This window comes from Scomber scombrus, chromosome 18 (assembly GCF_963691925.1).
Source record: "Scomber scombrus chromosome 18, fScoSco1.1, whole genome shotgun sequence".
Classification (NCBI taxonomy): Eukaryota; Metazoa; Chordata; class Actinopteri; order Scombriformes; family Scombridae; genus Scomber; species Scomber scombrus.
This window is the reverse complement of record NC_084987.1, coordinates 7,291,220-7,314,776: the sequence shown is the minus strand read 5'-3', so window position 1 is coordinate 7,314,776 and position 23,557 is coordinate 7,291,220. Positions and strand designations below refer to the sequence as shown.

Sequence of the window (23,557 nt, the reverse complement as noted above, 5' to 3'; positions counted from 1 at the left end):
CTCTCTAGAACCAGTTTTTGGTTTGTCTGTTTTGGGCTACTGTACAAACACAATGTTGCAACATGACAGGCTCTGTGGAAGGGGATCCACTCCCTATGTTCATGTGGAGGGATCATTCTAAGGTAACAAAAGCAGATGTCAGGTAAACAGAAGCAGCTGGTGACTCAATGTGTATCAGTGGAGGTAGATGCTTGTCTACATCCTTCTCAGACTGACAGTGGTTGAGAAAAAACAGGAAATATGATGCAGGATTACAATGCTAACAGTAGTTGAGAAAAAACATTAAATACGATGCAGGAATACAATGCTAACAGTAATTGAGAAAAACAGGAAATATAATGCACATTAGAGTTAGTGACAGCTATATTAAAGAGCAAATGGTTATAACAAAAAAAAACTCCCAGGTTAGCCCAGTGTCAGTGCTGCCAGGTATTTTTCTCTATTCAATCAATCAGTGTTTGGCATCTCCATCTTCATCTAGCAGATTTTGGACGTGCCAACTCTGTGAACCTCTGCAAAAGAAAGCTAGCCAGAAATCCTATCTGCATTTCTGCATTCCGTGAGAAACATGGTCTTTGGTCATAACCCACACACTGTCTCACCCAGATCTGTTCCCTGACAAGTTCCAGCATACACAGGGACAGATATAAGTGTAAAAATCCATATTTGTACTGTTATATATGTTGTTTTTTAATTCTACGTTTTGTTTCTTTAATGCAAAGTGGAATAAAATACACAGATGCTTCTGCTATGCTTCCTTCAGTGTGCAATAGTAATTTATTTTCAGGACGAACTCCTTTTAACTTGTTACATACCAACCTATTTAGACCTCAGTCTAGACCTTTCTTTGCCCTGTGACACGCAGCATAGTAAGAGAACAGCTGCCAAATGACTTGTGAGCAAAGCAAGAAGAGGAACAAGATCTAAAGAAAAAACCCCTCTCCTTCTGAAGGCCACACTGTACAAGTTGTTTTGATCTCTTCAAAGAAGCTATCAGTACAAAAAAAATAGAAGTGGAATTTTCACAGAGATGTACAGTTATTGAAGAACTCTTTATTGCTAATGAATCTATAAAGCGGCTTCTAGAGTGCTTAAAAGTGCTTCAAGGACGAGTGTGTAGGATTTAGTGGCATCTAGCAGTCAACCCTCTCTAACCCTCAGCTTGCTGTCTGGTAGGCAAATAAATTCAGGTTGTACTTCACTTAGCTGGGTGTTGTGGTGGGGTGCAGCAACCAGAGGCCAGTCATTTATTCACATAAATTAACAGTGAGAGTATGACATCCCTTTAAAGATATCTGTCGAGAGCAGCTTAGCACCCTAGGAGTCACGTAGCAAACATGCCTTATAGTAAACTGATTAAATTGAGACTGACAGGTGAAAAAAAGCAAAATGCAGGCTATAACATTTTTAAGATTTCACTCAGTTTTCAGTAAACAGAACAGAAAGTTCAGGTGTTTTTTCCCCCTCAGTAATGCTCACACATCGCCAGCCACTTTTCAATAAATCACTCATTAGAATAGATTTTCAAAGATGGATTGTTCACATCTGAACCATGATTTCAAACAACCATATGTTCACAATTTGTATATTTGAAATTCAATATCTCACTTGTGCCCTTGTTATAGTCCTGCCCTGCAACAGCCCTCAAGCCTGTAGAAGAACACTGTACCTTTAATAACTAATACCTCTGTCAGTAGCCAACAGAGAAAAAACCCCCATCATTGCTAAATGAGTAAATAAGTAATGCACATTGATAAGGAGAAGAGCAAAACATAATTTTACTCTCATGTAATTACAGAAAGTGAAATAACTGAAGTAATATTGAGTGTACGTGTTGGACTGTGATACTCACACTCCTGCTCTTTTTGTCTTTGGCTGAGCACAGTGTTTTCTTCTTCTTGCTTTCACATATAAAACTAATTCCTGAAACACTTAAATGCACTGAGGTGTTGGATCTTATTGTATCTACAATGCTGTTTTAAATGCAAGTGCAACCACTGATGTGTGTGAGCTCTTACTCTACCAAAGCAATCAGTGTGTTTACAATGAGTTGCTGATGCACTATAGCTGACCTGCAGGCAATTTCCGATGCCTAAATATCTGCTAAATGAACTGAGACTGAACTGAGGCTAAACTCCAGCCTGCAGCAGCTCCTAGACAAGAGTCTCTGGCAATGTGCAGAATAGTAATATGAGTAAAACAAAATCACAGGTCCTTTACTTCAAGTGAGCTCAAAAAAATATCATTGCTGCTATTTCCTGAAATCAAATAAAAAGGAAAGTCAACCGAAATCAACATCCCTTAACTACTACAATCATTCCTGACTCTGCTTTTGAAGCCATCTTGAACTGAATGCCATCTCTTCCCTTATGTCAGTTCTTTCCTTCAGTAATATGATTTGTGCATGTCTGAGCTGCAGGAGAACACATTATTACTAAATTAATTAAACAAATGTGTGGCCATGGAGAAAGGCCATATAGCAGTCTCTGGGTTCCACTGCCCACTGCTATCGCTGTTGGATTTTTTAGGTAGAAGTAGCAACGCTGAATAAAACCTGACTAGAAAGCTAAATCAGGTTTCAAGTGGATTTTTCCACTCCGGTGTTGTGACTCCTCAATTGTCCAAGCTGCTATAATCATTTGAGGCTGTATAGGGGAACACCTCATGCGATATCAAGAGCATATAGCACAGATGTCAGAGGAAAATTGCACCTTGCCAAAATATTGTACATTTGACACAGCATGGCTTGCTATTTTCCAGTTCTTTCTGCAGGAGCTGTTGGGTGCTTTTGTACAAAGTCATTCTTTGTATTCTTTACAACTCCCACACACAGTTGAGTGTAAGATTGTAGGTTATTTTCCAGATCTACAAAGAAGTGACACATCAACTGAGGATGACTGCTAGGCACTAGTCCATCAGAGTACCCTGAAGCTAGCTGTTTTCACTCTTTATTTTTTAACAATTCCTTTAATTCATACATATGTTTTGGTTAGTGTATAATCCCATGAAAATAAGAATTGTTGTGTTTTCATTGCCTTAGAATGAGCCCTTATATCTACATAGGGAGCAGGTCCTCTTCCATGGAGCCCAACATGTTGCACCGCCATGTTTCTACAGTAGCCCTGAACGGACAAATCAAACACTGGCTCTTGAGAGGGGCTTTTGTATCTTCGTAAGTCTTGCAGCCACAATAGGTTCTCCAACCTGCCTGGAAAGAAGGGGGATTCAGTTTGTTGCAATCTCCAACCTCAGCTCTAAATGTCATTAAATATCCATATCTCTCACTGTAGTGTCATTTTTAGTGTCGTATTTTTAGTTCCATTTTAGCTGTTTTGTTTTTTTCTATTGCCTATTTATTTGTCTTTCTATAGTCCCATGTGTTTATTTATATACTTTCTTAAAGAATTGGTGGTAATTTTATTTTTTCTTACTGTCAACAAATCTCATGTAGACTAAAAACACCTTTCATGTTTTCAGTCTCCGGAGAGTAGTTCTGTGTAAGTCAGACGCCAATGTGAATGTGTGGAAACGTGGTTCTGTTTACAGAACAGCTTGATGTGCTACACATCACAAGCTCTTAACTTGCACAACAAGCTATTGAAGCTCTGTAAACAGAACTCGGGCTCAATGGCATCTGCCTTACACAGAACTACTCTCCTGAGTCTGAAAACTGTGGTTGCTGTTATTAATTTTTTGGAGCTGGAAACAACCTACTGCAACTGTACTCACTGGATAAAAGAGCATGTGTTTTAATAGTTTTTTGGACAACAATGGAGGTCTACAGCACAGAGAAATAAGATGTATGAGCCCTTGGATACACACATAATACCTGTAAGAAGGATAAATTCATTGTTGGTTTGACTCTGCACATGAGATTTGTTGACAATAAAAAAAAAAACACAGTCACCAGCCAAATCCTTTAAGGCCTTTTTATGTCTTGTTTTTATGTATAGTTTTGAATTGTAGTATTGTTGAAACAAACTCGCCATACTCAGCCTTGCTACAACAGGATGCCACCACTGCAAAACAACTTTTTCATTTTATTGTTTCACATTAAAAACACACACTGTATGCTGCATCACAAAATGAGAAAACGCTGTCCTGCGATAACAATTGAAGCCAAAGTAGAGAGAAGAAACAGCCAGTGTCGTCGCCACCAGGAGTCGCTAGACACGTTTTGTCTCACACCCCTGCAGGTTGGCTGAAGATTGTGTTCGTCTAAAGCCACAACATGAGATAGTACACAGCGACGGCAGGTTGAAGCACAGATGGGAAATCATAATTCAAACAGTCTCACAAAGCACTTGAATTCATTCCTACCTGTAATGTACATTACCATGATGACAAAGACCATGCTAGGATGATCATGGACTAGAAATAGAAAACTCAGATACACTAAATCTTCCAAATGGTCTCACACAAGCTTTTGGTGTAAAGCCATATGTAACTGTTGTTTCTGAGAACACTGTAGATTTGGATGTATTGAAAAGGATGCCAGGTGCTCATAGCAAGCTAAAGTGTGTCCTTCATTTTTAACACAACATTCAAATACCCAAAAATGCTACTGCCTGTTACATAACACTCTCACCTATGGAGAGCTGCAGTATGATTAATGTTACAAATCATATGTGACCGATATGTGGTCACTTCTGCATCAGGTGTTGATGTTTCACCAAAGTTCTCTTACATTAGATCTGCTTCAGGCATGTCTGCATGGTACCCGTTTTTATGAGAAAAAAAAAAAACACAGATATTTACACCATAATACAGCAGACCCTGTATCCTTAAAAAAATCTGACTGAACCATCCTTATGGTACTTTAGCAATTTTTTATAATCATGAAAATTGTTTTAAATAGTCAAGCCAGGGGATTGTTTTTGGTGAAGGACAAAATGATGTCATCTTTGATAAAATGGTAATAACTGTCCAAAACGTCACCGCAACATTCTGTTAATGAAATGATAGTTTGACGACTCCCTGGGCATATTCTTTTACTGGAGCGTATTGTGCACGGCTTGCTGTCTGGCAGGCAAATAAATTCAGATTCTACCTCACTTGGGTAGCTGGTTGTTGCAGTGAGGTGCAGCAACCAGAAGCCAGTCACTTATTCACATAAATTAACAGTAAGAGTGTGACATCTCTTTAAAGAAGTCTGTCGAGAGCAGCTTAGCACCTCGGGAGTCAAGTAGCAAACATGTCTTTTAGTATACTGATTAAACTGAAACTGACAAGTGAAAAAAATATGCAAAATGAGGGTTACAAAATCTTTAAGATTTCACTCTGTTTTCAGTAAAGAAAACAGAATGTTCAGCTGTTTTTTTTTTCTTTTTCCTCAGTAATACTCACACATCAACAGCCCATTTTTCGATACATTTCTCATTAGAATAGATTTTCAAAGATGGATTGGTCATATCTGAACTATGATTTTAAACAACCATATATTCAATCTGTACATTCGAAGTTCGATATCTGACCTGGGCCCTTGTTGTGGGCCTGTCCTGCAGATAGAGAGACAAATGGCACACATGTACTGTACAGTAAAGCAACACTGCAGTCCAACGTATGCATCAGCAAAGAGAGCAAGATAGATCAACGCATGCAGTTTGGACAGTTCAAAACCAATTTTGTACAGTTCATTTGGCAGTGAGCGACATATGAATGTGTTTGTTACATAGATATGCTGCACAGGGATGAGTCCCCTCTGGGTAGTTGCCTAACCCAGTCTCTGAATTTCTGTTTAAGTGTATGTGGAGACACAAAGCCCCAGGTCTGGGGCAGGTCTGGCACAACGGAGGCTGCCCACCCACCACAGTACAGTGCAGGGTGAAAGAGAGGGCTGATAAGTCCAGCCGACAGCTCCTTAATCCCCATTAGTGCCTCAGACAGGGCGGTGTGACAGAGCACAGCATTGTCCTCTGACCAACCCTTGTTTTTGTCCTTTCCTCTTCCCCTCCCCTGTTAAGGTCCTCCAAGGTGCCCAAACAGAGGATATAGCGCCACCCAATGGAGGCAGCCTCTTGGTGTGTGTGGCTCTGAGGGGAAGGAGGGAGGGCCTCAGCAGGCAATCTCCTCCAAGGTGCCCAGCGTAGTCTGCAGGGGTACTGTCACAGTGTGGCTGATGGACTCAGAGTGGTTTGCCACCGGGTCGCAGGAACTCTGAGAAACAAGATTGAGAGTGTCATATTTCTAGGTCAGACCAGAAAGTAGCACAGCAAACTAAAAGTAAATAAGGTAGTCTTGGCTCACTTGATGACTGCTGCTGGAGCTGGTTGACAAGCTACTGTGGCTGGCGAGCTATAGCCAATAACACTGAAACATGTTAGCCCTACCCAGCTAGAGTAGTTTGGTCATTATCAGCACAAAGAGCTAATGTGGTTTATTCAAGAGATGCATTTGTAGCATAGAATTCTGTTTCATAACTGACTGTAAACCAGGACTGGTTTGGATGGATGGATGGAAGTACAAGGCTAATATTATACTGTAGCTTCTTGCTTTTAGACTCTATGCCTTCCATCTGCTTTACCCCAAAGGTCAATGCTTTGAAGCTGGTTTGTTGCTGGTCAACAATGGAAATGTGTGTGTCGAAGCTCTGCACATGCAAATCCGCTGATATCTGGGATTCAAATTTCATGATTTCATTGTGGTCCTTGGGGAGTAAAAGCGTATGCAAGGGTTAGGGGTGGATAGGATTAAACTGTGCACAGGCTGAAAATAGTCAAAAAATGCAAAGAGCAAAGCCTTTTCCCACAAATTGCCATTGAACTGTCAGTATGAACAGTCTTAGGGTTGCCAGGGTGCTCTCTCTATGCTTTTATTGAGGGGTAGGAATATGGCAGGGTTTGATATGCATGATCAGAGGGAGTGAAATTACTCTCAGTCTACACGCTCCACTTATACAGCGCACTCTGTGGAGGAGATTGATAAGTGAAGGGTTAAAGGCCGCTCTTACCACATCCTCTCCATGACTCTCCTCCTCCTCCTCTCTGCTCAGTAGATCCAGTAGTCTGTCTTTCAGTACCTGCAGATCAGGAAATAAAAGTCACACAGACTTTTTTCCACAAGTTCTTCTTGAAATTACTGCATGTACTGCACAGGAACATTGGAGTTTTTCAGTAAAAATTTATAATTTGGCAACAACCGTCACAATTATTTCTGCATGAGAACTGATAGAGTTTGCTTAGAAAATGCTTATGTTATTCACATAAAGGTTTTTGGATCCCCATAACTCCATTATGCCCATTTAAATTAAAAAAACAAACTTGTAAATTACTTTTCCTATGTATTTCCAAAACCTTAGGGGAGGTGAAGACTATTATGTGCTTGTGAGAACACGCTGCAGCTGAAAGCAGCACAAAAAGCTCTAAGGCTCACAATGGAGCAAAGGTAATGGAAAAGTACCATCACACAGTCCTTCATCTCAGTCAGCTCTGAGGTAAATTTAGGTCTTTATCTGCTTTTTGTATCAGTGACACTGTTTCTGTTGACAGAATTCACAGCCAGTGCTCTACCTCTTGACTAAAAAACAAGAGCTATCAGGGTTTATTGCACCGACAAAAAACTGTAAGAGCCTTTTGAAAAGTTGGGCGCATGTGTAATAAGATGTTTCAACAGCTATATGAGAAAACGAGTGTGAAAACAACAACTTGACACTGACCTCGTAAGCATAGTCAAACAGCTCTAGGATGGTGAGGATGCTGGCTCCAATGAACAGACCCATCTGACCACCAATGTCACCTGTAAGAGACACACAGCAACATATGAGAAGAGAGAAAGTAAAAGTTTAGTTGTATACAGCATGAGACCATGGCCAAGAAAAATACTTGATTCTTGCTGGTGGGTGTTTATTAAAGTTGTATGAGAGTATTTCTCGCATACATATGTAGTCAACAGTCTCAATATGAACATAGCTTCCAAGTTTGCCTTTGGCCACCGTTCAAACACAATAAGACAGTCAGAGCAATCCTCATATATAAAAATAGCATAACAGTAGACTTATGAAATGTCACTCAGTTTTGTGTCACAGTGTTCTCTGTCTCCAGATCCTTTTCTATATTCATTTATGCAAAACACCTTGAACCCGACAAGTATATTCATTTTTTTTAGACCTGACCTGTATGAACCCAGCTGATACTGCCAAGCCCAAGACCTGAAGCTATATTCTTGCTTTATTTCATCCAATTACTAATCATAGCTGACCTGGCTAATGCAACACAGTATCTACACTCTGTCACTTTCCCTCTTCCCAATGGGCACAGAAAGAAGGACAGACATATCCCAATATACTTAATAACTAAACCAAATTCTGGCCAGAGCCTGAAGCTTCATGCAGCAAAAAAAGAAAAATCCAAACCTGACCCTAATCTGTCACATACTGATACTCATACATACTGACAAGAAAAGGCATTGCTTTTCAAGCCTTTAAATAAGAAAACCTACCCAACAAGCCTGCCACCTCGTAGGCTTTCTTCTGCTCAATGGTCTCATAGTTCAGAGCTTCAAAGAACACGTCCAACACGAGGATGTTGTCTCTGAAAAAAGAAAAAACACATTGGCACATTTGGCCTAATGAATCCCACAGCATCAGGTGTTTACTTGGCAAGCGACACAATCAGCAGCAGCTCGTTCATTTTCTACAGAGCTGTACAACCACAGAAACACCTTCACTGTGTGGGAGGAGGACACACTCGTTGCAGTGGCTCAGCTTTTCACAGCCAGACAAAAGCCACCCAGGCCTTTAAAACTGATATTTAAAAATCTGGGCAGCATAGACTCAATGGCTCGTAATGTCATCTGAAAGAAAAGCGTGATTTTACCCTGGTTGTATTTGTGTGGAATATGCTTGCTTCATACACGTGTGGCTCTGTGAATACTCAGCTTGACAAGTAATCTGTTACAATTTTTGTTGGTGTGAATGTGAATATTGATGTGTTTGCTGTTTAGTGTTGGGGTAATATTTGAATAGAAATCACAATAACTCTCTGGGCCTCATTAGTGATTTCTCTTTTTTTGCCTTTTCAAGTTTTATAAAAACAAATTAAGAAAAAATTAGAAAACCTTACATCTAAATCATGGCATGTGTGCACATGTGTGCAGGCTACTGATTTGTTTTTATCCCAATGATAAATGTATCATCTGCTCATATGCCTGTCTTGTCTTTGTGACTCAAGATTGTTCTTAAACTGGACAAGCACTTTAGTTTTCTGAGATTAGATTATTTTCTTGTATTTTCCTTCCATCACGTGTGTTTTTTATAACACACAAAACCATAATGAGAATTTAATGTGAATAAGACTTCAGCTGGTCATTTTTATCAATGAACATTTTGGAAAAATGTAAAACTAAAGAATCTCCAAAAAAATCTATTAATGAAGATTAAGATTGTTTTAATGTATAAATTTAAAGTACAGTAAATGTATTAAAATTCTACTCTTCTAAGGGATTTTCACATCATCCTAACATCACAAGGAATACCATTACATTGCCTGTGTAAATATATTATATTGATATAACTCTGGACCCTTAAATGCAGCAGATAATCTAGTCTTGTACCACCTGCTGGTTGTCAGAACAGAACAAATCACATGACTTACGTGATGTACTTCTCTGACTTGTTGAACTTCTTCTGCAGGTAACGGGCTGACGTCTTGCTGGGGATTTTGACCATGGACAGCTCTTTGTTGTAGCGGGTCATGTTGCACGGTGTCCTGCACATGCAGTTGCTGCTCTCCAAAGCTGACAGTTTAGCTTCACGCAGGAGTGGTGGTGATGAAGGGAGGAATGTAAAATCGAGAAGGGAAAAATGGAACGAAGGATGTGGGAGGATGGGTTGAAGATGATGAACACAGGAGAAAATGTGATAATTGTTCACACTGGTTAATGGTTCAAGATACCCACCACAGCTAATTACTTTTAATTAACCTCATCTTTGAAGTATGTTAGCGCTGACTTTAATATGATGTCTCCTGGATACAACATACACATACTCCCAGACATATTGAAACTCTTAAGGCAGAAAATCAGTCAAAATGCCTCATAATTCCCTGCAGAGTGGAACAAAATATCCTGTTAGCATTGTGACTCACTGGTATTATACCGCTGCTTTGGGTGGGACGTTCCTGATGTGGTTATGAATATTCTGCTTACTAAAGCATTAATCCGTGAGACAAGTCATATCCAACTGGCAAAGAAAATATCTCTGCCCGACTGTGTGGTATAATAAAAATGCAATAAAGTAGTCGACAGGAGAGCCCTCTGAAACAATCAAACAATCCATACATAAATCTAAAACAATATGAGAAAATAAACATACTGTTGAGACCACGTAAATATATGTTATTATGGGGGAAAAAAAGACTAAACTGAATATAGTTGGCAGGGAAACATCATCACTTACCATAATGATATTTTAAAACATGAGAGTGACGTCCTGAATAAGATTGAATATATGTCAAGGTAGGTGTAAAACCTTTTAAGTCTCAATGATGTCAATTAGTCAACTGACATCTAATTAACCCCCAACAATTGGGATCGTTATTTCTCAGACATGAGGATTTGCTGCTTTTCTCAGGCTCACTCTAAATACAAGATTTTGGGGTTTTGGACAGAAAAAACAAACACTAGACTAAATGACTCAAAACATGAATCAACCCTAACCCTAATCCTAACTTTTTTTTGTATCTTATCAAGGCTATTATGAACTGAAACCACACTAATCTGAAATAACAACATGTTAAGTTGTAATGTTAGTTCAAGACACCCACCACAGCTAATTAGTTTTAATTAGCCCCATCTTTGTAGTATGTTTCATCAGTTTCTTTCACTGGTGATAAACAATAGAGCTTTGTACGGGTTTTGCATATCTTCTGAGGGTCAGAAAGATGCATCTGGCATCTCTTTAGAGAGACTATAAACAGAGGTCACTCCCTACCTCTCTGCATACAAATAACACACATGATTGCACTCATGGCGCGTTCATACTGCGTCTTGAGTCTTATGAATGTGTACTCCATAAAAGACTGAACAACAGCATAAGACAATGTCATTGTCAATGTCAGCGAAGAGAGAATGTTAAGTATCAAACACCCTCAAGCAGCTTTGTGAAACAGCCTTAACCCTGACAGAGACAATGTCCTGATGCAGAAATGCCAGACTCTATTCAGGGCTATGCCTCGTCAGTTGCACTCAGAAAAAAAAAATCTTGAATGCACTGGATGGTTTTGTGTTAAGCCCACAGCCTCCTACGTAACACCAACTCTCTCGCAGTGATGGTAATGTTGAGCGACACAAGCTTTTCAAATATAGCTCAATCAAAAGCTACTCTGGCACAGAGGCCGCTCACACTCTCCGCGAATCACTTTCTTAAGCTTAAGTCTTAATTTTTGAAGTTCCAAAGTTTAAATACATCTCATTGAATTTCACAAGAGATTACAGACTCTTCTCTCACTAGAAAAAAAACTTCTCGATTTGGACTTAAAAATCTTCCTTGGGATTTAAAATCTCCCCAAACATCCCAACCCTTATTCTCTGAAAGGACAAGTTAATGTTATCGGCCTTATTTCTCACCGAGACAACTCTGTGGCAAACCAGCAGATCACAGAGCACGAGGCAGCTATCCCCCATGGTGCACTAATAGCCGGCAAGGCCACACAGTCACGTAATTGTGAGAGGAAATTCAATATGGCTTCTCAGTGGTCTCCCATTATTATTCAAATGAAATGTTATTAGATACACAGGGGCAAGGCCTCATGCATTCAAATGATTGATTTCTTTTTCTAAGCCTCTCACCTTTGTCCAGCGCCCGCAATTCTTCTCTCACACACATTTAAACCTAAAAGACCAAATAACCTTTTTTCTAGTTCTTTTCTTTTTTAATTAAATTTTAATGTATTAACTAACTGTTAATACCAACAGATAAAAAGTGTAAATATATATCTTTTTGACAGGAAGACAACTGTTATAACCACTTATCTAAGACAGTTTTGGCAGGATAGATCTGCTGCTCAGCACCTATAACAGAAATTGGAAGTAATTGCGTTCTCTTTCTGTCTGGATGCATAATTATACGCTGTCTAAGTTTCCTAAAGCAAATGAAGAGATAAGCAAGTTGTTCACAAACAGATGCGGCTGTCTCCCATTAAAGAATATTTTTAGTGCCAACTCCAAAACTTGAGTGACACAGTTATAGAAAGAGAAAAAGCCAATCAAACTTTGCCGTCTGATGGGTATATAGCAAATTGGCACTGAGTTTAAACTAGAATTCATTTGCATTCAATGATCCAAGCTGAGTGTGTGCATGTATGTGTGTGTGTGTATTGGGATTGTGAGAGTCTCACTGTTCCAAAAATGAAGCCAATTACAGAAAAAGAGTGGAAAAGAGCTGCCTGGAATACGCACCAAAGCCGTCTACACTCTTCCGGCATCATACAGTGAAACTTACGGTTTTTGAGTGCATGTTAACGACACATTGGTGTCTTAGAATGAATGCTCTTATGTTGTGGGAGTTTACAGCCTTGATGCTGATTGCCTGAAAGTTTTTCTGCCCTTGGCTACATTCTTCTGGCTCTCCAGAAATAATGTTCCTTTGGGCGGGAGAAGTGGGGGCTGAACAGAGGCTGGTGTGGGAGGACAGAAAGTTTGGCTGATGTTTCTGTAACTTCTACTAGTCAACAATTATTTATGTGGTAAAATGAACATCTTGCATCACCAATATATCTGGAAGGGAGAGTGAGTTAAAAACAAGGTTGTTGATTTTAGTAGTTCCCCACTGAAAAGTAACACTTATGACACAACCATACAAGCCAATATTTATCAATATTTATGATAAACAAGGAGCGCCATTGATTTTTATAATCAATAATTTTTTTGTGAACTCTTGTGACTCCAGAGAAAATAAATAAATGTTTAACGTGTGGGTCCATGCAGCGCTAATGATGTTTTGAGATTTCTGCCTTTATTCAAAACAATGTGAACAATGTGTGGATAGCGGTGGCTCAGGCAGTCGTCGGCTAATCAGATGATCGGTGGTTCGATTCCCGGCTCCTCCAGACAGTCCACATGTCGATTTGTCCTTTGGCAAGATACTGAATCCTGAATTGCTCCCGATGCCGCTGCGCCAATGTTGTGTGAATGTGTGTGTGTCAATATTAGTCTTCTCCTGATGAGCAGTTTGGCACCCTGCGTGGTAGCCCCTGCCATCAGTGTGAATGGGTCAATGTGATATGTAGTGTAAAAGCGCTTTGAGTGGACTAGACTAGAAAAGCGCTATTTAAGTACAGGCCATTTACCATTTAGAGATTTTCCTTTCATGGGTTAAAAATGTTGGGATGAAAACAATCTGAGAAAAACCCAGATAATTATACTCCCTCTAAAATGTTCACACTTTCTGCCTAGCACACACACCAATAAAAACAACATTTTCTCTGGCAATTATTTTGTGCACTACTGCATCAGAGCTGAAAGTTTGCTCAGATCAGCTCGGGTTATAAAACGTATTGACACATTGATTAGAGAACCATAATACAACAGCACCCTACATGACCTGAACTGACTGACTGAGAGCATGGGTCATGTCTCAGTTTGTGGTTCCTTGAAGAACTTCGACCTTTGTGGTGCTCACAGAATTAAAAAATAAAAATAAAAATCAACAACAACGTGCCCTTCTGTAAAGGTTGTCGTTTTTATCTGGACTATTCCTTTAAAACTCTTTACAACCAAGTCTGGTGATTATCAAGAGAAATTCTGGAAAAATACTGTGCTGTAAAATGTTTTATTTAATTTTGTTTAATTTCTTTCTGTTATTTGTTAATGCTAAAAAACCCTTAAAGATTAATGCTAGTGTATATGTATTAGCCCTAATACAGTAGGCCAGCCACTTGCCAGAGAGTGGATCATCCCTCTCATCCAATGCATGCTGGGATACGCTCCAGCTCTCCTTGTTATTATTAACTGGATGGATATGAATGAGAAAATACCTCTTTATCATCCTGCTGCTTTGAAAGGCAGACCTTGACTTTTAAACACTTTCTAAGCAATTTAATTCAGTTAAAATCAAAGAGTATCTGTCTCATTTGGCTTTCATGAGCCTCCCTCGAGTGTAAGGCTATTGCAAAAGCAAAGCATTACACTTAGGTATTGGGGCAATTTTATAAAAAAAAATAAAAAAAGTCAAAACAATGAAAATCAGATCAATATCTTAAAACAGCTGGATGAGCCAACATTTAATAAAGCTGACAAAGTTATTATACAATTTGGAATTTAAAGGAATGAGCCAAGGCTGCGGAAAACCTTTTACATGGTTGTATAATTTACTGCAACGCAGGAAATATGATCCATTATCTATCTTGACTACCCATCCATTAAATTGAACTCTAACACTGCAGTCTCCATCTGCTCTGACGCTGGTTATTTACTTGATTAGACCTTCACACAAGGGGGAATATTGAGATGACTCCTCTTCTCTTGATAAATCAGACAGTTAAGTACTGACACTTACACTCTCCATCATAAATAGAACACTTTGGATCTCCTGTGGTGTTTATAAGTATAACAGAGGTGTGCCTACGTACTGAGTTATTCCTTGACTGTACAATTCCCTCTCTAAACGACGCCCAGTGACAGACAGAGAGGACTTACAGTATGATGATGGGCTATCACTCATTCCTGACAGTTTTTTTTTCTTTCATCAGTGTTTTGGTATGTATGATGATAAACTGCTCTTAAGTCGAGCCGTCTCAAGCTTTAAATTCTCTCCAATGTTGCTCATCTTTCAAGCAGGTTTTAGCATTAAAGCTCTGTATCAACAGCAAAAAAAAATTATCCTAATCCTTGCCGAGGCAAATAATGATATGTAAACCAGCATACAGTGTGCGAGTTTCGTCTTGACTCATGTTTGTCTCACATGGACTTACCAAGGGCAGGCTCAGCGCAGTCTTTGTACTGCTCAGGCGTGCAGTACGATGCATCACCTAGGAAGAATTTGAAAAAGAAAATTTAATAAGAAGAATTCAGTCAATGTCAGTGTTTAAACATTAAGTCCTTGGTATACTCTAACAAATTGTAAACAGTCGGATGAATCTCGAAACAAAATATGAGGCGTAGCACCTTTTTCCTGCCAGACACGTAATCCCAGGGCTTTTTTAAATGCCAACACCTAATCCAGTATTGACTTGTCATATCAATATAAGCCTCCTCAATGCGGTTTAATCTCACATAAAATACTGCAACCTTGCTGAAAACTCCTGTTGATGAATACATGCTCAATACAACACCCACACCACATTTTCTTTTTATTCATACAGCCGTCGGTGCTTACCTGGCATGTGCACCATCCTGCAGTTGCAGTTCTCCACAATGTAACGCGTTTCACAGTCGATCCTACAAGCCGTTACACTGTACACCTCGAAAAAGCCAGACTCCAGAGCCTTCGACTCGCACTCTCCCCACGGGGGAGGCAGGTAGGTCAGCTGCAGATGACAGAGGACATGTCAGGTTAGTGGGGAAGCAAGATGGATAAATACAAATATAATAAACACAAAGATAATTTTTATATTAAATCCAAAATGTGGACAGCAGCTCTCAATCATGCATTCTTTAGTACTTGAAATTGAGCCAGTATACCAGGCGGTGTGGAAAACAATTCAACAGATAGCCAGACTCTGTTGGAGAAATCCCTCAACACACAGCTACGGGAGCACATAAACTCCAAATGTTCTCCTCCCTTCTCCTGCCGCTCTGAAGACTGGGACAGCAGATGAGGAACGAGGGACGCCGGGCCGAGCAGTGTGAAGGCCCATCTGCTCCACAACACAAGTGGAGCGCTCTTGCCACACACTCAGTATCTATCACCCACTCTGTTCCCCAGTTCCCTACATTGTCATCACAATGCATCCCAAGCGAGGCAGCTTGCTCTGCCAAAAGAGCAATTTTTTTGTGGATGAGGCAAAAACACAATATCCTGCCAGGTGAAATTTGGCAACAGTTTGCTTGTTAGTACTGACAGAATTTGAAACCATGCCCTTCCTATCAGGCGATGTTGTATCTCTGCCTCTAGGGAGTTTGACGCTGTACGTTTATTGATACAATTATTTCACCAACACTTAGGAAAATAAATGTAATCCCAACAGCAATCAAGCATGCTGAATATTTGAGTGTCCCTCTGGCCATTTCTGGATATGGCTGCAATGTCTCCTGTGATAAATAAACATGCCCTCCCTGATGCCAGCAGCAAGTGCAAGCAATAAATACTGGCATCCTGACATTATTAATTTTATTAGGGATTTAAGAACGGTGCTCCTCAGCAATCCTTAACCTTTAAAATCACCTTCACACCTCAGCTAATCTTCTCTTCTGGCCTAATTAGAGTCAACTGTGGCTGATTTGAGATCTGATTATTTCTCTGTAATCAGATAATCTAAGGTGCTCAATATCACTTTTCACTGTGTTGAGACCTGCTGACCTGATTATGTTCTATCTAATAAGAGCTGAGGCCTCTGCCCCACTCAGTGTGTTATTAATAAATATTTCATACCCGTTTTACCGCAGCAATGCTTTAATTTGGCTTCACCATTTGGTCAGTAGGGACATTTTATTAAAAAAGTTTGATTTGAGAACAGGATGGTGTTTTAATGAGGTCACTGTTTTAGCATTGGTTGGGTGAGCTGAGAAGGAAACTTTAGAGTTAAAGTTGGACCTCAATATTAAATCACAGACTTCCAAAAATTGCCCTCTGCTCTGGGTTTTTTTTTTTCCTGACAGCAAAGAGCTAAACTGAAATAAAAAGACTCTGAGCTGGAATCAAGAGGCAGTAAAGGAATAATAGTATAATGGAAACTTTTTTTTTTCTTTGGGAAGAATGACTTTCCAACCAACCAAAGGAACACTGGGCCTTTAGCTGCAGTCAAAAGCCTATAGAGAGGCAATTTCTATGTCTGGAGAGCTTAAATCTAAAATTGCCTGTCTACGCTTGAGGATTCATTCAGCTCTCACCACGGTCTTTGTACTGTGTGCCTTACATACTTCATTAAACATCTTTGATCTAGGCCCAATATTATTAGCCAAAATTAGTTCACTTAAACTCTTTGTCAAAGTCATTTTCACAGTAAGACTGATTGGTATCCATTATAAAGATCCACTAATCAACTTTTTTTCCTTTAAAAAAAAAAAAAAAAAAAAAATCATACTCCACAAGACCCCATCCCAAATTTTTGTCCCAGATACTCTACCCAATCATAATTATCATGATTGTTTTTGGACATGTTTGAAAGTGCCCCCAGGGTTTCTGTAGAAGAAGAAGTTTGAAGAGACAGGTGGGAACTTCTCACAGCAGGAGGGTTTCCTCAGACTTGATGCAAAGTGCAACTCCGCATTAATTAGCTGGAGCTAAAATTACAATGTTTCCCACTGTGCGTGCTTGTGGAGAGGGGCAGTGTTTTCACAGCAGGCGAGCAGAGGAGGGCCTGTCTTCACCCTGCCAGCCACAGAATTGGGCTGACAGATGAGCAGAGATTGAAACCCTGGAGGCTCATTACCCAGGAGGGCTAACCATCTCTAGATCTCCTCTGCATGTTCCTGGCTGCCACTGAGGCGACTCTCTGTTTCGCAGCATCACACTAAGCTGTTGTGAGGCTTCATATAAATCGTGCATCATAAAAGTCACTAAAATTAAAACTAAACTCAACAACATCTGTTTTATATGATCAGATATTTCTTTCTATAACTCTCACTAAAAAGCCAGAGTTACAAAAGAAAAAGAAATATATCTGATATGCCAGCCGATCTTTCTGTTCAGACAAGGGCAAGGACCAGTGAGCCAAACAATACATTTCCCAAAAATGTACTTGGAGGCAGAAAAACAAAAAAAGACAGACAGAAAGAAAATAGAGACATAAGCAATGACGGCATTAATAATCTTGGTAAAATGACACAGCTGAGAGGAGTCGCAATATAGAGACACTCAGCTTGGCAGTGTAGAAACACATTTTGTGTAACTTGTTCAGGATGAAAAAAAAAAAGAAAGTGAAAAACCACCATGTGAAGTGGAAGCCTCCAGTAATATAGAAAGAGGCTGTTTACGCCAAATACCTTCAGCTGTGTATATTTGCAAGAGCCGCAGCCTTTAATGGAACAAAGCTTCAGTATGATTGAGTGGGGTTAAGTTGGAGTAAAGCACCTCTCTATCAGCAAGGTCAAAGTCACTGACAGAGGGGGTAGTCATCATTTGTCAGTCAACAATCACCAAGAGACCACAGAGGCCAACTGAGGGTCCAGAGGGTATTGGAACACACATGCACACACAAACCCACCCACTCACACACATGAATGCACACAATCCCATCATTATGGCAAGTTATTTATCACTCTTTTTTTTCTTTATCTACAAGCGATAAGCTCAACATGCGGATTAGAGGTGAAAAACAGCACAAGGAAGAAAAATGATTATAAAAAGCTATTAACTGTGTGTCAGTGAAAGTCAGGGACACCTACCCTTTGCTCCTGTGTGGCTACAAAAGTCTGGAAGCCAGGGGCCACGCCGAAGCCCAGCTCGTGAACAAAGGGGGGCTCCACCTGGCTGTGGATCTGCACCCGCACACCTGCCTCGAAGGCTGTATCCTCTGGGAAGAAAACAGATGGAAAGATCTGGTTAGCTGATTTATTCTGTGAATAAACAAGCAGAAATGTGGAAAGAAAGAAAAAAAAGGTATTTGACTTTTTGATTGGCTCATATGAACTGTTAATGGAATAGACGTGCAAAAAAAGCTGTTTGCACTCAACAGATGTTGGAGCACACAGTCAAACTGAAATGTTCTCAGCATCTGGGGCTTCTGGCTCAAAGATTGCTTTAGTCTTTATTATAACACACATTTCCTTAGATTTGCCATTTGATTTGTCTTGACATCAAATAGAGGTAGTGAGGAAAACTCAGTGCTGACTCCACAGATTAAAAGGACCTTTATCCTGCCATTCAGAGCACTCATATGCACACACACACACACACACACACACACACACACACACACACACACACACACACACACACACACACACACGAGCAAGGACAAAGAGAGCCATAACATTTATGGGAAAAAAGAGAGTGGTCTTAGTAGAAATCGATAACGTTTTCTCTCCGTGTCCTCACTTTCACTGGTGTGCTATCGGACATTCAAGGCTTCCTGCTGCCAGCCGATCAGCCGGACACTTCAGGATGCTTTGGAACCAAGACATCGCAACCTATCAGCACAGCCTTACAAATCGACAGAAGATACACACACACACACACACAGGAGTATAAACCTCCAAGGATACAGTCATCAATCAAACATCTAAAGCGATTGATATGGCAACAGCTCGGATGCATTAAATAGAAATGGAAGACTGACAGAAGGGATGAAACATACTTTTTTCCGGTTGTGTGTTTGAGATAATTATGAATGAGTATTTGTAAAAAGGGCAAGAGACTGCTGACTCTGTCTTCATACGTGTGTGTGTGTGTGTGTGTGTGTGTGTGTGTGTGTGTGTGTGTGTGTGTGTGTGTGTGTGTGTGTGTGTGTGTGTGTGTGTGTGTGTGTGTGTCTATAAAAGAGGGGAATTAATCATTTGGTGCCCTATTCTGTGCAATGTCCATTCTGTACTTTACATTCTAGTATGATGTTCTGTAATACTGGGTAATGAAGGTCTTTCACTGTTATAGGCTTATTAAGTGTATGTCCTATAATTTACGTCTCATTCAGCACTATCCAGCTCAGGCATTTTCTTCCTATATATTTAGAACAAAAAAAAGAGCCATGTGTAGTTTTCTTTTACACAAAAATGTTTAAATTGAATGTTTGAACATTTGCAAAGCTGATTTCTAAAATATTTTAAACCCTACATTGTTTAAATCCATGTTCACTAGTGCACAGTCTCCCTTTTCCCTTTCTATGCTGGCACATTGCTGCATTACTTGGCACATTGCAGCCACCTGTCCAGCAGTAGAATAATGTGAAACCATTGGCAGGAACATTGCATCACCCAAGTGCACATGTGCATTTGTTTCCATCCTCGTGCAGGTGCATGAAACAAATTGAACTACTAACTAATGCTACTACAGTTCAGAAACACCACATGGTGCTTTTAAGTGGACACTCAAATATTACCTCTGACTTCTGGGAAGGCTTTCCACCAGATGTTGGAACCTGACTGCAGCCTCATTCAGCCACAAGAGCTTTAGTGAGCTTGGCCACTGATGTCCCGCAGTCAGTGTTCCAGTTCAGTTCAAAAGATATTGGATGGGGCTGAGGTTAGGGCTTTGTGCAGGGCAGTCAGGTTCCTCCACATAAAACTGGGGAAAACAATTCTCTCTTGGCCTCGCACTGTGCACTGGGGCAATATCACGTTGTAAACAGAAAGCAACACAAACTGTTACCACAGTATTGGAAGTGCACTATCATGGAAAATGTCACTGCATGTTGGAGCTTGAATTGGATCTTAGGGGCCCAAATGATGAAAACAGCTTCAGGCCACAAGTATAAAGTATGTGAACAGGGGTGTCCCTAATTTATAATTGGTTGACTTAATCCTACTGCTACTCAATGGCAATATGTCATACGATTTTGCCATGATTAATTGTTAAAATATAGCATGTTATAGGAAAGCATTCAATAATGAGCCCTTACAATGGTGTTTGGCATAATGCTCCAATAGCAGCCATAGCACAGCTACTGCAGATCTTATATAATGTGCTACAGTTGCCAAGAATATTAAAAACACATAAAAGAGCCATGCTGTTTTGCACTGGTTGACATATTATTTAATTAAAATGAACATTAAGCTGTCTAAACAAATAACTACATCCCTGAGTCTACACAGTGATTTGGCTATTTTAAATAGTTTTTGTTTGAAAATAGGGAGCTATAGCATAGAGGAATGAGCTAATAGACTGTATCGGCAAATTCAATAATTAAGTAGCATATATTCATTATTGGTTGTGGTTCTTGTCAAGGAATTTGTTGATAATAACAATAAATAATAAACAGCTTTATCCAAGTGTGTGTTTAGCCAGCAACAACAGTATTGCCATGTTATGTAGTTACATAATTTCTAAACATAGTTTTGTTACTTTTAGTAATCAATTAGCACTATGGTCAATATTCATGTAAATAATGTCCAGTTTGTTTATTTATCAAACAAAATGCTAACTGGAAGATAAAAAATTCCACTCAAATTAATTGTCTTCATACATAATGTACTTAATCTCAGAAGATTGCATTGAGTATTGAAGTATTTGGGTAATTTTAAAACAGTTGAGAACAGACTGATTCTTTTTAATGGTGCAATACAAGGGGAGAAACATGATGACACATATCAAAAAGACTCAAACAAACTAAAACAAAATAAAAAAGTAATCATTATAACAGGCAAGAAAAAAAGCATGTTTAACTTAGATTTTCTCATTGTAGTAAGTATGCAGGTTGGTGTGTGTATGTGTGTTAACCAAGCTTCCAGCTGGTGTTAGAGTCAGCTCCACCCTTTCTCTTCTAAAAATGGTCACTTCACACTATTTCTGGCTCCAAAAATCCAAGATTGCATCAGTCAAATGCAAACACAAGTCCATAAGCCAATGGGTAATGTCACGATGCCCGCCACCATTATTTTTATACACTCTATGGCTGTAACCCAAGATTAAGGAGAGCCTCTTTGTTAACTTAAACCAAGAGTGCTGTATAGTTGGACATCTGTGGTGTCTAGATTTGTATTCTTTGTCATTTCAAATGAATTCCTGCAAATCTGTGTCCACAGGTTGGAGTCAGAGGGGAGAGATAAATCTCTTGCAGTAGGCAGGTGGTTGTTGTTATCTATGTTGGAGATTTATTGGTATAAATTTCAATGAATTTTTGTGGATGTAGAATATTTCATGATTTGTTCTACTGGTTGGAGTGGATTACTTATGAAATTGATTTTATTTTAAAAATAGGATTTGATTTGTAGGTATTGGAGAAAGTTTCCCCCTCTGACTCCATTTCTCTGAATCAGGTCTTTAAATGTGATGCATGAGCTGTCTTGGAGTAGATGGTGGAAGATGTTTGATTTTTCCCATGTGCTGAAATAAAGGGGAGATTTGTTGAGCTAAAAATCCTGGTTGTGCCAGAGAAGGATGTTCATGCACGGAAACAACTGTAATTTGCTAAATTCGAGTGTTTCCCAGCAGGCTGTCAGAGTTGAGGAAATAATGAGTTTAACTTATTAAATGCGTCCTGTGCAACTATTGAAACTATAATTGTCTTTGCTTTGTTGGGATGTGAAATATTGATTCAATTCAAGAGTCTTCTGATGTTGTTAGTCAAATGTAGTTCCTTGATGAAACAGGTTTGGTCATTATGCAATAAGGATGGGAGTATTGTTACTAAGTGGAATGCCAATGTCTGTGTTGACTAATGAGATTGGGCGTTAACTACAGTGAAGAGTTGGGTCCTTATATTAATAAGACTTTAACAGCAGGAGTGTTCTTCGGTTGGAGGGGTGACCTTTGCCTTTAATTTCAGCTACCATCTTAAGTAAAAGTGGGCTCAGCGTCTGCCAGAGGTGTTAAAGGAATTCAGCAGGGAATCCATCTAATGCAGGTGCTTTAGTATTAGGCATTTTTATAAGAGCATTGCGTAGTTCAGAAAGTGTTAATCGACCATCTAAAATATCCACTTGATCTGTGGATATTTGTGGTAATGGCAGATGATCTACAAACGAGTGAATAGTTGTTGGGATTATGTTCAAGGGAATAAAGATTACTTTAAAAGGTCCGGAAAGTGTCATTTATGGATTGAGGAGATGAGGTGTAGTTCCCTGCTGAATTCTTCAATGTTGTTATGAGTAATTTCTCCTTAATGAAGTTGACTCATTATTTTGTTCGTATTACTTGTATCTCAGCTGTTAGAACGTAAATTAATTTTGTCAGAATATTTACTTAAAATTTGAGTGGTGGAGTGCTCTTTATTTTATTTTGTGTTCTAAGTGACTTTATAGTTTTTGCTCTTGTCTTTTTCTTCTTATGAAAGGAGTATGAAATAATTTCCCGTCTAATCCTCTTCCTTACCTGTTTGCCTTAGTAGTGTTGGAGAGGTATTTGGAGAGTCATTCATATCCAAAAAGGATGACAACTTTTCCCTGATAAAGCTGTCAAACTGAGGATCTACAAGTAGTGAAGTTTTAAAGTGCCATGTAGGGCAGGATGTAACAGATGATTCAATCTTCAGGGTGAGTGTTATATGTGCATGATTGCTAATTATGATTGGCTTGATTTTGGTGTCTATGGTATTTGGAAGGATAGAATAGCTGGATAAGTATAAAGTCAATATGTGAAAATGACTGATACTAGAGAGAAAAGTAGTGTTATCCTCATGCAGTTCAGTTTTTAAGCCTCCAGCTATTGCCAAGATTGACTGCATCCATCTCATCTTTTATTGTTGATGAAGATTGAGAAATTCAGTCGTGATATGTCTATTGATGGAGTACATTGTTAAAATCACCTCTGATTATAGTTATTGAGTTAGAGGTGTGGCTGGTGATTTGTAAGAAAAATGTGCGATAGAAA

General features: G+C 39.4%; 1 protein-coding gene across 2 annotated transcripts in view; it reads right to left on the bottom strand.

Moving 5' to 3' along the window:
• Window positions 1-6,054: 6,054 nt before the first annotated feature.
• Window positions 6,055-23,557, bottom strand: part of asic2 (acid-sensing (proton-gated) ion channel 2) — a 383,404-nt gene continuing 365,901 nt past the window's right edge. For both annotated transcript variants that reach the window (XM_062438718.1, XM_062438717.1), the window contains exons 3-10: window positions 18,481-18,608; window positions 15,311-15,461; window positions 14,907-14,963; window positions 9,591-9,744; window positions 8,437-8,528; window positions 7,655-7,734; window positions 6,950-7,018; window positions 6,055-6,156 (exon numbers count right to left, since the gene is read on the bottom strand). In XM_062438718.1, the coding sequence (XP_062294702.1) occupies window positions 6,055-6,156; window positions 6,950-7,018; window positions 7,655-7,734; window positions 8,437-8,528; window positions 9,591-9,744; window positions 14,907-14,963; window positions 15,311-15,461; window positions 18,481-18,608 (833 nt within the window). The remainder of the gene's footprint in view (window positions 6,157-6,949; window positions 7,019-7,654; window positions 7,735-8,436; window positions 8,529-9,590; window positions 9,745-14,906; window positions 14,964-15,310; window positions 15,462-18,480; window positions 18,609-23,557) is intronic.